This window comes from Macrotis lagotis, chromosome 7, assembly GCF_037893015.1.
Source record: "Macrotis lagotis isolate mMagLag1 chromosome 7, bilby.v1.9.chrom.fasta, whole genome shotgun sequence".
Classification (NCBI taxonomy): Eukaryota; Metazoa; Chordata; class Mammalia; order Peramelemorphia; family Peramelidae; genus Macrotis; species Macrotis lagotis.
This window is the reverse complement of record NC_133664.1, coordinates 211,669,078-211,682,433: the sequence shown is the minus strand read 5'-3', so window position 1 is coordinate 211,682,433 and position 13,356 is coordinate 211,669,078. Positions and strand designations below refer to the sequence as shown.

The following is a 13,356-nucleotide window of genomic DNA, read 5'->3' as shown; positions in this document are numbered from 1 at the left end:
TAGTGAATATTCATTCAAAGAGTTTAGTGAGTTAATAAAAATATTGTCTTAAATATAAATAGCATTCAGGAATGGTCAATTCCTCTAAGACTGTTTTTTGTGAATGTTAGAAATTCCTTTTTCAGCTTAAACTAGTGGATTGACACCTTCTCAGAAAGTTTTTACATTAATAACATACAGAGGATTACAAAGGAAACCAATTATACCAAAATATAGTTGTCAACATATTTAAAAATCTAAGTTTACAGATTCCAAGTTTTAAGAAATTCTAGTTCAAAGAAAACAAACATATAGCAACACAGGATTTGGAGATTTTCATCTGCCAGAGGCTTGGTCTCATCTGGAATACAGGCCTCATTGCAAATAATCCGAAACTGAACTCATTTTACAAGTTAATTGACTTTTCAGTTATAGTCTTACTGACTTCAGTAATAACAGTTAACTTAAAATGTTACCTGGACATGTAGTATAAAAATATTTCAAACTCTACAATCCTAGTCTTTCCACAGTGTGCTACAGGCTCCTGACCTAATCAAACATTTCACCTTGCAATCAGTAAGTGCCCTATTAAAAATTCAAACTTCTCTGTACCACTTGAACAAAATAAACAGGAATCGCTTCGGATTCAGGGGGAAAAAATTTTAAGGATTGGGAAGCAAGAAAATGAGAGCTCAAGAGTTCAACTTGGAATCTGTAATCCAAAAGAGGCTGTTCAGAGAAAGGCAGTTAGAAATTGAAAGAGCAAGCAGTTTACTTTCAGTAAGATTGTTTCTCTTTAGATTTCTGGTAAACTCCACAGAATCTCATCAGTTTCTGTCCATTTACAAATTATACTCTCTTCTCTGAGTCCTCCTTAAGCAAAACTTCCATTAATAAAACAACCTGGAAGAGAAGTAACCCCTGAATTATATATAGCACCAAAAATTTCTAAAACTTCCATTTATTAAGCTTAAAGTTAAGTCCACCAGTATTATTAAGCTCTAAATGCAAATCTAGTCTTACATTTTTGGCATTATCTCCCTTGCCATACTCAAAATGTTTATAGTATGTATAAGTAGTTATTTGCCACAAGTATAATGAGGCCTTTACTTGTTCTTTTCTTTAAAAAAAAAATGCTTTTAACCTTTATTGCTTTTCTTAAAGAGAACAATATATAAAATGTTCCTGTATAAGTGGACATTAATACACAAAAGAACAGAATAGATTTGGATTTACAGTCTAGAAAATCACACAAATGACAAAAACAATCAAAATGTGTCATTGAGAGACTCTTACTATACTTTTGTAACTTCTAGATTTAATGTCAAGATTTTATTTCTGGGTATTATTCATCAACTTTTAACAAAAATTAGCTGAGGTTTAAAATAAGGGGGAACCTCATTATTCATACTACAAATATAATTCCTATTGAATATTTAAACTAATCACTTGGTTAGATTCTCAATTATGGCAACTGAAATACATTAGTATGCTTACAATGTATTTTGCTAATCTAGAGGTTGGGCTGATTCAAAGTGAGTGGAATATTCTCAATTGACACACAAGTTTGTAATCTTTTCTAAACTATTAGTCTGGGTAGACAAGCATAATGGCATTAATTTCTGTAAATGTTTAACGATCTCTGAAAAAATAGATGTTGAGCAATCTGGAGAGTCTGGTTTTGAATTTCCTGAATGATTTTTTGGTACTTCATTCTTAAAAGTGATTTCTAAGGTAATCAGAGAACTACTGAATTGTTACCCTGTTTCAGGTAAAACTGAAAATAGGCAGAGGTCATTTGTAGTTCAACAAGTTCTGCCATTCAAGAAAATTTAGAACTTTTGGCCACTTTGTTTAGCTTAAATATTGCTATTAACCTACTATTTCATTCTTATCTTTAAAGAACATTAGAGAAAATGAAATTAGATACAAATTTAAATCTACCAGATTTTCATCTCTAAAGAGAAATTTATATTTCGTAGTACAGTCCCACATTTTTAAAAGAGAAAATGAATTACATTGCTTTCAAATGATTGAATGGTTTCTCATTGATCAAAAACTGGCAGCACAATGAAGCCAACATTAAATTTGGGGAGAAAACTTGTACTTCTGGTATTCTGCATAAAATCGTAGTGTGTGGGATGAGTTTACCCACTTAAATAAAACTCGGAGATTTCTCAAAGTATGAAGAGAAAAGTTTTATTCAATTCTCGAGAACTGGACCCCCTTGCTCTGTCTTAAACATGGAGAGAGAAAAGGGGATGAAGAGCAGGAAATCCAACATCTATTTATCCTAGCTTGATTCCGGCCCCCCCACTGACCCATCCTCCTTAGTGAGGAATGTGGTCTTCACAGTCTATATGCTTAAATTACTCTAAAGAATAGACATATAATTCAAACAGAGACAGGTTCTCCCCCTCCAGGACAAGAAATGTAGAACCATCTGGACTTCAGTCCAGATAAGACAGGGTCAATTTACTCTTTACATTCTGGTCAAGGTAACATAAAATTGCTTGTCAGGGGAGGAGGGGCAGAAGGGACGTAACACAGCTTTAACTATTTCTGATCTATAATATTCTACTGAAGAAACCTCAGACTTTATCCCATTCAATAGTGTTGTCCTTAAATATTTAATTCATTCTATACAGCAAAAAATATTACAGCCTCTTCAATTTCACCGCAAATTCAGGGCTCCGGGCCTAATTAATCTGACCCAGTTCCTATAGGGACACAAAACCTCAGCCGCCTCTCCGTCCTGCCCTTTCTTTTTATTCAGAGTCTGTAATAGGGGGTGAGAGCTATACAGTGGCTGTTCGGGTAAATATTGTCTTTCCCCCTTATACCCACAATGAGGAAATGAGAAAAAAAGATGTGTGAGAAAAGGAATGGGGCTGCCACGCCGCGCTCCCCTCCCCCCTGCTCTACGGAGAGACAGTAGCAGCCGGAGGAGACTCACCTAGTGGAGGTGCCTTTCCTCACATCGCACATCATGCATTTGAAAGCCTCAGCACTGTTTCGGAAGGTGCAGACGCTACAATCCCAGTATCCCTCATCGGAGGCCGGCTTCGGCTGCCGCTTCGGCCTGCAACGCGCAACCCGAGACAAAAAGGCCCAGGGGGTCAACACCAGCGCCAGAGCCGCGATAGCAAGCCTCACCCCCGGCCCTTTCTGTCCTTCCTCCCCGAACCAGTCTCGTAAAAGTCATTTGAAGGGACTCCCCTCCCCTCCCCCACCACCACCCCCCCCGAACCCCCAAAGCCTCCTCCTCCTCCTCCTCCTCCTCCTCCTCCCAGCCTCGCGGCTGCTCGACTCGACAGGGAGAGAGTCAAAGGAAGAAAAACCAGCGGGGCGGCTTGGGGATCGCTGCGGCTGCCGCGGCTGGAGCCGCCCACCAGCCCGTCGCCATCGCGGTGCCATTGTAGAGGCTCAAGCCAGCTCCGGGAGCCCGGGCCCAGAGCCAAGGCGGCCCCCGGGGTCCGGGCGAACACAGGAGCGGCCCGCTCGGCCCGCACCACCAGTTCCCGGAGCCGGGCCCTGTTACCTGGTGGGGCTCTTCTTGTCTCCCATGGCTCGGCTAAAAATACTCCCCGGAACTCCAAGTCTCTGGCTCGATGTTTGTCAATACAAATGATAATGACCCCTAGCGGAAGCAGTCAGGGGAGGGGGCGGGGAGAGGCACGGAGAGGAGCTGGTAGGCGCAGCCACCGCCGGCCCTCCACCCTAGCCTCCAGCTGTCTGAAAAACTCCGGCTCCCGTCCGCGTGACGCGAGCCCGCCAACCCGAGCCCCAGCCTGCCAACCCTGCCTCCTCGGTTTGGGGGTTTTACAAGTTGGCTTTCCCCTCTTCTTAGCAGCTGGTGTTCTCCACCTTCCTTGGTCTTCCTATTCCTGGGCATCTTCGGGCTACAAGCAAGGGACCTATGTCGCCTGTTTTGTTTTTTGGAATAGAGAACTCGAAGACAACATGCTCAGAAAGTCTTACTCCTTCACCTAAACTGCCATGGCAGACCTCAAGCACCAGACCTATTCGAGGTGGGGGGGTAGGGAAGGTGTTATGGTCTTAAGTGTACTTTCCTGGTTTGTAGGACTTTGCAGCTGCATACCGCATATTTCAAGCCGCATTCCTTCCCCAGGATGGACTGAGATTCCCTAAAGGTAGACGACCTCTGAAATCGATATCATAGTGTCCTAAAAAGAACCACGAATTTTTAAATTAGAAAAATCTGCATTCAGATTTTCTACCCCGTGCATACTGACTTTCATAACCTTGGGCAAATTTAAAAAGACCTTGAGCCCAGATTTCCTTAATGCATTGTGTAAATGAGATCCTCTTCTTCCTTCTATCTTTCCATTCCCTTGAGCAACATTATCAATCATTTATTGAGCACTTAACTATGTTCCAGGTTCTGTGCTGAGGACAAAGAATGGCAAAAACAATGTCGCCATGGTCAAAGAACCGATGTTTTAATGAAAGGGACTACATACAAACAACTGAATAAGATATATTTGTATGCATACATGTATACTAAACAATTTTTAAAGATTACAATGCAATAAAAATTAAATTCAGTGAAGAACCTTTGAAGCCATTTTTAAAAGCCTTTAGAAAGTCTTCAAGATTAAAAATTATCTAGAGATTAATAATCGTAAAGAATGAGTGGGTCAAAGAACAAATCATAAAAGTGAGGACTAATTTAAATTAATGCAAAGAGTAAAAACACATACTAAGACTTTTGGGGTACTTAAGTTTATTTCTCAAAACTGTCACCAGCAAAGAGAGAAAGAGAGAGAAGGGAAGATAATCTCAGAAGAGAGAAACACTAGTAATAGGAAGAAACAGAAAAGACTTCTTGCAGAAGATGGTATTTGATCTTAATCTTGAAGAAAACCAGGTTAGGGAAAGGATGGACTGCATTCCATGTTTAGGGACAGCCAGGGAAAAATCATCAGATTTGGAGATGGAGTATCAAAGCCAAGCAACAGCAAGATGTACTGGGATTATAGAATACATAGAGGAGTAAAGTGTAAGAAGATTGGAAGTTGGGGCAGCTAGGTGATGCAGTGGATAGAGCATCAACCCTGGAGTTAAGAAGAGTATCACCTTAGGCAAGTCACTTAACTCCCTTGCCATGCTAAAAAAAAAAGACTAGAAGTGTAAGAAGATAGGAAGGAGAAAGTTATGAAAGACTTTAAAAGCTAGAGGGTTTTATATATGATATTGAAGGAAATAGGGAGGCATTGAAGTTGAGTAGGGGTTGACCTAGTCAGGCCTACACTTTAAGAAAATCACTTTGGCTGCTAAGTAGAAGGAAACCAGAGAGTAGACTAGTACAATAAATCAGGCACGAGGGCTTCCCCTAAGATGGCACCTCTGAGAGTGGAGAGAAAGGGATCTATATGAGATATGTAAAGGTAGAAATGACAAAAACTTGTCAGTCAATTAGTTATCATAGAGATCAGGAAAGAAAAACTGCCCAAATATCAGAATATTATTGCTCTAAATTAAAGTTTCTACAACTGTTCATCCCTGAAATGCCAAAATGAAAACTTTCAGGATTGCCATAGCTACAATCCAGACCTCCCAAGTAAAAGCAATGTCATAAATTAAAAAAAGCAGTCATAAATAAAAAAAAGAATTCAGATGTAGAGGAGCTTGGAATATAATAGTCCAGGAAGCAAAAGATAGAGGCTTACAAACTAGAATAACTTACCCAGCAAAACTGAGTATAATGCTACAAGGGAAGAAATGGATTTAAAAAAAAAATAGTATTGTAGTTTTTTCGATTACATGTAAAGAAAATTTTTAACATGCATTTAAAAACATTTGAGTCTACCAGATGTACAAAAATATTCATAATAGCTCCTTTTGTAGTGGCAAAGAATTAGAAATTAAGGGAATGTCCTTCAATTGAGAAATGGCTGAAAAAGTTGTGGTGTAATTGCTCTATAAAAAAAAATGATGAGAAGGCAAATTTCAGAAAAACCTGGAGTTACATGAATTGATGCTGAGTGAAATGATAAGAATCATAACATTGTACACCTTATCAGCTACATTGTACAATGATCAACTATGATAGACTTAGCAACTCTCAGCAATACAGCAAAAACAATTCTAAAAGACCTGTGATGGAAAAATGCCATCCACATCCAGAGAAAGAAATAATCTGAATGCAAATCAAAACATACTATTTTCACCTTTTTAAGTATTTTTTTTTGCTTTTTCCTTCTCATAGTTTCTCCCACTTAATTCTGATTCTTCTTTCACAGCATGATTCATATGGAAACATGTGTAACATAATTGTACATGTATAACTTATATTATATTATATTATATTATATTTATTATATTAATTATATTATATTATTATATTAATTACTAGGATACTAGGGTGGAGGGGTAGGGAAAGGTGGGAGAGAAAAAAACTTTACAAAAAAATGAATGTTGAAAACTATCTTTAAATACAATTGAAAAAACGGAAAAAAATTTTAATCTAAATTTCTTTCCCTTCTCCTCATGGCTCCCCCTTCCCTAAAACAGTAATCATGTAAAACATATATCCATATTAGTTTTATTAAGAAGAAACAGATCAAAAGAGTAAAAAAACATGGAAAAATAGGTGAAAATAATACACTTCAATCTGCATTCAGAATTATTAGTTTTTTCTTCAGGATGTGGAGAGTATTTTCCATCATGAGTCCCTTGAAATTCTCTTGGATCAATGTGTCGCTGAGAAAAACTAAATCCTTCCTAGTTGATCATTACACAATTTTGTTCTTAATATGTCCATTGTTCTCCTGGTTCTGCTCATTCCACTCAGTTCAGTTCTTGTAAATCTTTTCAGAATTTTTCTGAAATCGTCCTACTTCTTAATTTGCATAGCCCAACATATAATACATATTAGGGTAGCTAAGTTGCCCGGTGGGTAGAGCACTGGCCTTGGAGTCAGAAGGATCTGAGTTCAAATGTGGTCTCAGACACTTGACACTAACTAGCTAGCTTGTGTGACCTTGGATGAGTCACTTAACCCCAATTGTCTCACAACCAGGGCCATTTCCAGATTCAGATCCAAATCTGATGGCTCTGGAGGAGAAAGTGAGCCTAGTGACAGCACAGCAACTTCTCACTGAAATCCAATTCACATGCTTGTCATGGCAATACCTCCCTGATGTCATGGTCTTCTTTAAGAATGAAGAACAAACATCTTTTCAATTATGCCCCAATTTATGGGTGTTCCCTCAATTTCCATTTTTTTTGCCAACACAAAAAAGTTTCTATATATATTTTTTGTACATATAGGTCTTTTCCTTTTTTCCTTTTTTCCTTCCTTCCTTCCTTCCTTCCTTCCTTCCTTCCTTCCTTCCTTCCTTCCTTCCTTCCTTCCTTCCTTCCTTCCTTCTTTCTTTCCTTTTAAAAATTTCTTTGGGGGGGGGGGTGCCTAGGTGGCACAGTGGATAGAGCACCGGCCCTGGAGTCAGGAGTCCCTGAGTTCAAATCTGGCCTCAGACACTTCATAATTACCTAGCTGTGTGGCCTTGGGCAAGCCACTTAACTCCATTACCTTGCAAAAAACTAAAAAAAAAAAAATTCTTTGGGATACAGACCTATTGTGGTATCACTGGCTTAAAAGGTATACAGTTCAATTGCCCTTTGGAAAGATTTTTAAATTGCTCTACCAAATGATTGGATCAGTTCACAACTCCAACACTGCATTAAGGTCCCAATTTTCCCATATTCTACCCAACATTTATCATTCTCCTTTTCTATCACATCAACCAATATGATAGATGAGATGGTTTCTCAGAACTGTTTTAATTTATATACTTCTAATCAATAAAGATAGCTTTTTCAATATCACGATAGATCTTTCATTTCTTCATCTAAAAAATGCCTATATATGATATATGATATATATATATATATATATATATACATATATATATCCTTTGACCATTTATCAATTGGGAAATGACTTGTACTCTTATAAATTTGACTCAGTTCTCTAATATTTGAGAAATGAGATCTTCAGCAGAGATTGACCAGCTATAGGCTTTCCTTTGAATCTTCTTTGCAGTAATTTTGTTTATGCAAAAAGTTTCAAATATAATCAATCAATTTAATATAAACAAAATTATCCATTTTACATCTCATAATGCTCTTTATTTCTTGTTTGTTCATAAATTTGTTCTTTCTTCATAAAGATGACAGATAAGTTATTTCTTGCTTTCCTAATTTGCTTTATTTTATTTATTTACTTTTTTTTATTTATTTCCCTGTATTTTAAATCATGTACTAATTTGACTTATTTTTTTATGTAGTGTAAAGATGTTGGTTTATACCTAGTTTCTGCCATACTGTTTTCCAGTTTTCCCAGAAGTTTGTGTCAAGTGGTAAGTTATTAACTCAGAGGTTATCAAACACTAGATTACTATGGTCATTTACTTTTGTCTTATATACTTAATTTATTCAACTGATCCATCCATCTATTTCTTAGCCAATACCAGAAAGTTTTGGTGTTGCCATTTAATAATACAGTTTGAGATCTGTTACAGTAGGCCACCTTCCTTGGCATTAATTCCCTCGATATTCTTGACATTTTTTCCTTTTAGATGAATTTTGTTATGATTTTTTCTAACTATATAAAATACATTTTTGATAGAATGAGGTGGCACTGAAGAAGTAAATTAATTTGGTTAGAATAATTTTATTCTATTGTCTCAGTCTTTCCATGAGCAATTTATATTTTTCCAATTGTTTAGAACTGATTTTATTTGTATGAGAAGTGTTTAATAATTGTATAACCACAGTATCTGAGTTTGTCTTGGCAGGTGAAGTTCTGAGTATTTTATATTGTCTATAGTTATTTTAAAAGGAATTTTTCTTTCTATCTCTTGCTGCTAAACTATATTGGTAACATATAGAAATGATGATTTGTGAGGGTTTATTTTATATCCTAAAGTTGTTAAATATTAAAATTAGTTTTATAATTGAATATCTAGGGTTCTCTAGTTTTGTATTATCATTGCCTATTCTAATTCTTTCCATTTCTTGTTCTTATTGCTATAACTAACATTTCGAGTACAATATTGAATAATAGTGATGATGGGAATCTTTGCTTCACCTCTGATCTTATTGGGAAGGTTTCTAGCTTATCCCCATTACAGATAATGGTTACTAATGGTTTTAGATAGTTACTATACTTTAAAGAAGTTTTATTTATTCCTATACTCTTTAATATTTTTAACAGGAATAGGCACAATAATTTGTCAAGGGCTTTTTTAGCATTTATTGAGATATGGTTTCTGTTAGTTTTGTTATTGATATGGTTACTTATGCTGATAGTTTTCCTAATATTGAACCACCCCTGCATTCCTGGTGTAAATCCCATATAGGCAAAGTATATAATCCTTGTGCTATTTTGCTGAAATCTTCTTGCTAGTATTTTATTTAAACATTTTTCATCAATATTTATTAGGGAAATTGGTGTATAGTTTTCATTCTCTGTTTTAATTCTCACTGATTAGGCCTTCATACCACGTTTTATCAAAAAAGGAGTTTCATAGGGTTCCTGCTTTGCCTACTTTGCCTACTTCCCCAATACTTCATATAACATTGGAATTAATTGTTCTTTGGATGTTTAGCATAATTCACTTGTGAATCCATCTGACCCAGAGTTTTTTTTCTTCTTCCCCTTAGGGAGTTCAATTTTTTTTAATGCAGTTAAGTATTCTATTTTCTCTTCTGTTAATCTGAGATATATATGGATATATATGTATATATATTATACATAAAACATATCTATGTGTATGTGTGTATATGTATACATATATACATATACTTTTTTTTAAATTTCTTTACAAGGCAATGGGGTTAAATAACTTGCCCAAGGATACACAGTTAGATAATTATTAAGTGTCTGAGACCAGATTTGAACTCAGGTCCTCATGACTGCAGGTCTGGTGCTCTATCCACTGTGCCAACTAGCTGCCCCCGTAATTTAGGGAATGGCCAAAAAGTTATTGTATATTATTGTAATGGAATACCATTGTATTGCAAAAAAAATGACAAACAATATACTCTCAGAAAAACCTTGAAAGACATACATGAACTGATACAAAGTGAAATGAGCAGAATCAGAATATTGTATATATTAATAATAATATTGTATGATAATCTACTGTGAAGCACAGCTATTCTCAGTAATACAACAATCCAAGATGATTCTAAAGGACTTATGATGATAGCCCCAGCCCATCTCCAGGGAAAGAACTAGCATAGTCTGAAAGCAGATTGATTTACTTTGGTCTTATTGTGTATTTTTTTGGTCTTTGTTCTGCATGTCTACACATATCTAAAACCTACATCAAATTGCTTGCCTCTCAATGAGACAGAGGGGAGGGAAGAAGAGAATTTTAAATTCAAAATTGGAAAAAAGAATGTTAAAATTTTTTTTGCATGTAACTAGGAAAAATAAAATAATTTAAACTTATTCATGAAATAAAATAAATTGACATTGCTACCAGATGAAAGGTTTTAGGGATTTGAGCTAATATGAATGACTTGACTTAAAAGACTTACTCTTGACCCAGAAGAATTTGAGTACCAAAAAAGATTTATTTCCAAATTACTGTGAATGTTAAAGTAACAAGGATATTAAGTAATAACACAGGCTAGCTTTCTTAGGGACAACATTAGAGTTTCTAATGAAAGTACAAGCTAGGAGCAGCCAGATGGTGAATGGATAGTGCTCCAGCCTGGATTCAGGAGGACCTGAGTTTGAATTTAGGCAAATCACTTAATCCCATTGCCTTGCAAAAACCAAAAAGAAAAAAAGAAAAAAAATACAAGTTAAGAGAGAGATTAACAATAGTTATGAGGGGGTGGCTAGGTGGTACAGTGGATAAAGCACCACCTCTGGAGTCAGGAGTACCTGAGTTCCAACCCGCTTCAGACACTTAATAACTACCTAGTTGTGTGGCCTTGGGCAAGTCACTTAACCCCATTTGCCTTGCAAAAACTGAAAAAAGAAAAAAAAGGGAAAAAAAAAGAATAGTTATGAGGCCATTGCCACCAGGCTGATAATGGAAGTCACTAACAGAACTAGACTGAATCAGCAGCCAACAGGTCATAAAGCCAGGGTTATATAGTGTATGTGCTAGGAAAGGGGTAAAGAAGGACTTAGGGAGGTGGCAAACAAAGGAGGCTTTCTTAAAGACAAACTCTGCTTTTTACAATTTCTAATTTGATCCAATTAAAAGAAATCTATCTTGGTATCCCTATGTAAGGTGACCTTACCAACCAATTTGTTCTTAAAGTCACAGGAAAAAGTCAAATACATATATATATATATATATATATATATATATATATATATATATATATATATATATATGTATTTAAAAGGCAAAACTCATTTTTTACTATATTTCTCTGTGCTTTTACCCTGTTCTCATCAATGCTTTGCTTCTGTACAGTCTCCCTCAATCTGCTGTTCCTTCTATCAGTCCCACTTTTTCTTTGTCCCTCTCCTGTCCTGCTTTCCTATAGAGTAAGATAGATTCTATACCGAACTATGTATGTTATTCCCTTTTTGATCCAAATCTGATGAAAGTAAGGTTTAAGCAATGCTCAACATTGCTATTGTAACAAGTCTATTACAGAGATCTATTCATGTGATATAATTTATCATATTCTGCCTTTCTGTCTCTCTTCTCCCCATGCAATACTCTTTTTCACCACTTAATTTTTTATATCATCCCATTAAAGTCCTCTTATGTTGACTTCTATTCAATTAATGTTGAACCCTTTGAGAACATAAACTCCTTCTATCTACAGTTCTTAAGAATTACAAGTCTCAGCTTCCCATTTAGAGATATAATAAACATATTAAGCTTATTTAAAAATATAATAGTGCTTTCATGTTTATCTTTTTATGCTTCCCTGAGACGTGTATATGAAAATTGAATTTTCTGTCAAACTCTGGTCTTTTATTAGGAATTTTTGAAAGTCTCCTATTTCATTGACTATCCCCCCGAAAAAAATATTATGTTCAGTTTTTCGGAATAGTTGATTCTTATAATCCGAGGTTCTTTGCCTTCAAGAGTATGATATTCCAAGTCTTCTGATTTTTTTTAAATTAAAGAAAGATTTTATTTTGAATTTTACAATGTTTCCTCTAATCTTACTTTCTTCCCCCCACCTCCCACAGAAGGCAGTCTGTTAATCCTTACATTGTTTCCATAGTATATATTGATCTAAGTTGAATATGATGAGAGAGAAATCATATCCTTAAGAAAGAAAAATAAAGTATAAGAGATAGCAAAATTACATAATAAGATATTGTATTTTGGGCAGCTAGGTGGCGCAGTGGATAAAGCACCAGCCCTGGAGTCAGGAGTACTTGAGTTCAAATCCAGTCTCAGACACTTCATAATTACCTAGCTGTGTGGCCTTGGGCAAGACACTTAACCCCATTTGCCTTGCAAAAACCTAAAAAAAAAAAAAAAAAAGATATTGTATTTTGTTTTAAATTAAAGGTAATAGTCTTTGGTCTTTGTTCAAACTCCACAATTCTTTCTCTGGATACAGATGGTATTCTCCATGGCAGATAGCCCAAAATTGTTCCTGATTGATGCACTGATGAGATAAGCAAGTCCATCAAGGTTGATCATCACCTCTATGTTGCTGTTAGGGTGGACAATGTTTTTCTGGTTCTGCTCATTCCTCCAGGCTTCCCTGAATTCCCCATCCCTCCTGGTTTCTAATAGAACAACAGTGTTCCATGACATACATATACCACAGTTTGTTTAACCATTCCCCAATTGAAGGACATCTACTTGATTTCTAATTCTTTGCCACCACAAATAGGGCTGCTAGGAATATTTTTGTACAAGTGATGTTTTTATCCTTTTTGATCATCTCTTCAGGGTATAAAACTAGTAGTGGTATTGCTAGATCAAAGTGTATGCACATTTTTGTTTCCCTCTGGGTGCAATTCCAAATTGCTCTTCAGAAAGATTGGATGAGTTCACAGCTCCACCAACAATGCATTAGTGTCCCAGATTTCCCACATCCTTTTCAACATTGATCATTGTCTTTTCTGATCATATTGGCCAGTTTTAGAGGCATCAGGTGGTACCTCAGAGATGCTTTAATTTGCATTTCTCTAATAAGTAGTGATATAGAGTAATTTTTTCCATATGACTATGGATCGCTTTGATTCCTTCATCTGTAAATTGCCTTTGCATATCCATTGACCATTTGTCAATTGGGGGATGGATTGGTTTTTTTTTTAATTTGACTCAGTTCTCTGTATATTTTAGAAATGAGTCCTTTGTCAGATACTAATTGTAAAAATTGTTTCCCAATTTACTATGTTTC

General features: G+C 36.0%; 1 protein-coding gene across 3 annotated transcripts in view; it reads right to left on the bottom strand.

Moving 5' to 3' along the window:
- Positions 1-3,717, bottom strand: part of YAF2 (YY1 associated factor 2) — a 106,270-nt gene extending 102,553 nt beyond the window's left edge. For 2 of the 3 annotated variants that reach the window (XM_074194729.1, XM_074194731.1), the window contains exons 1-2: positions 3,521-3,717; positions 2,936-3,061 (exon numbers count right to left, since the gene is read on the bottom strand). In XM_074194729.1, the coding sequence (XP_074050830.1) occupies positions 2,936-3,061; positions 3,521-3,546 (152 nt within the window). In that variant the 5' untranslated portion in view covers positions 3,547-3,717. The remainder of the gene's footprint in view (positions 1-2,935; positions 3,062-3,520) is intronic. The other variant, XM_074194728.1, reaches the window with a different exon arrangement.
- Positions 3,718-13,356: the final 9,639 nt, after the last annotated feature.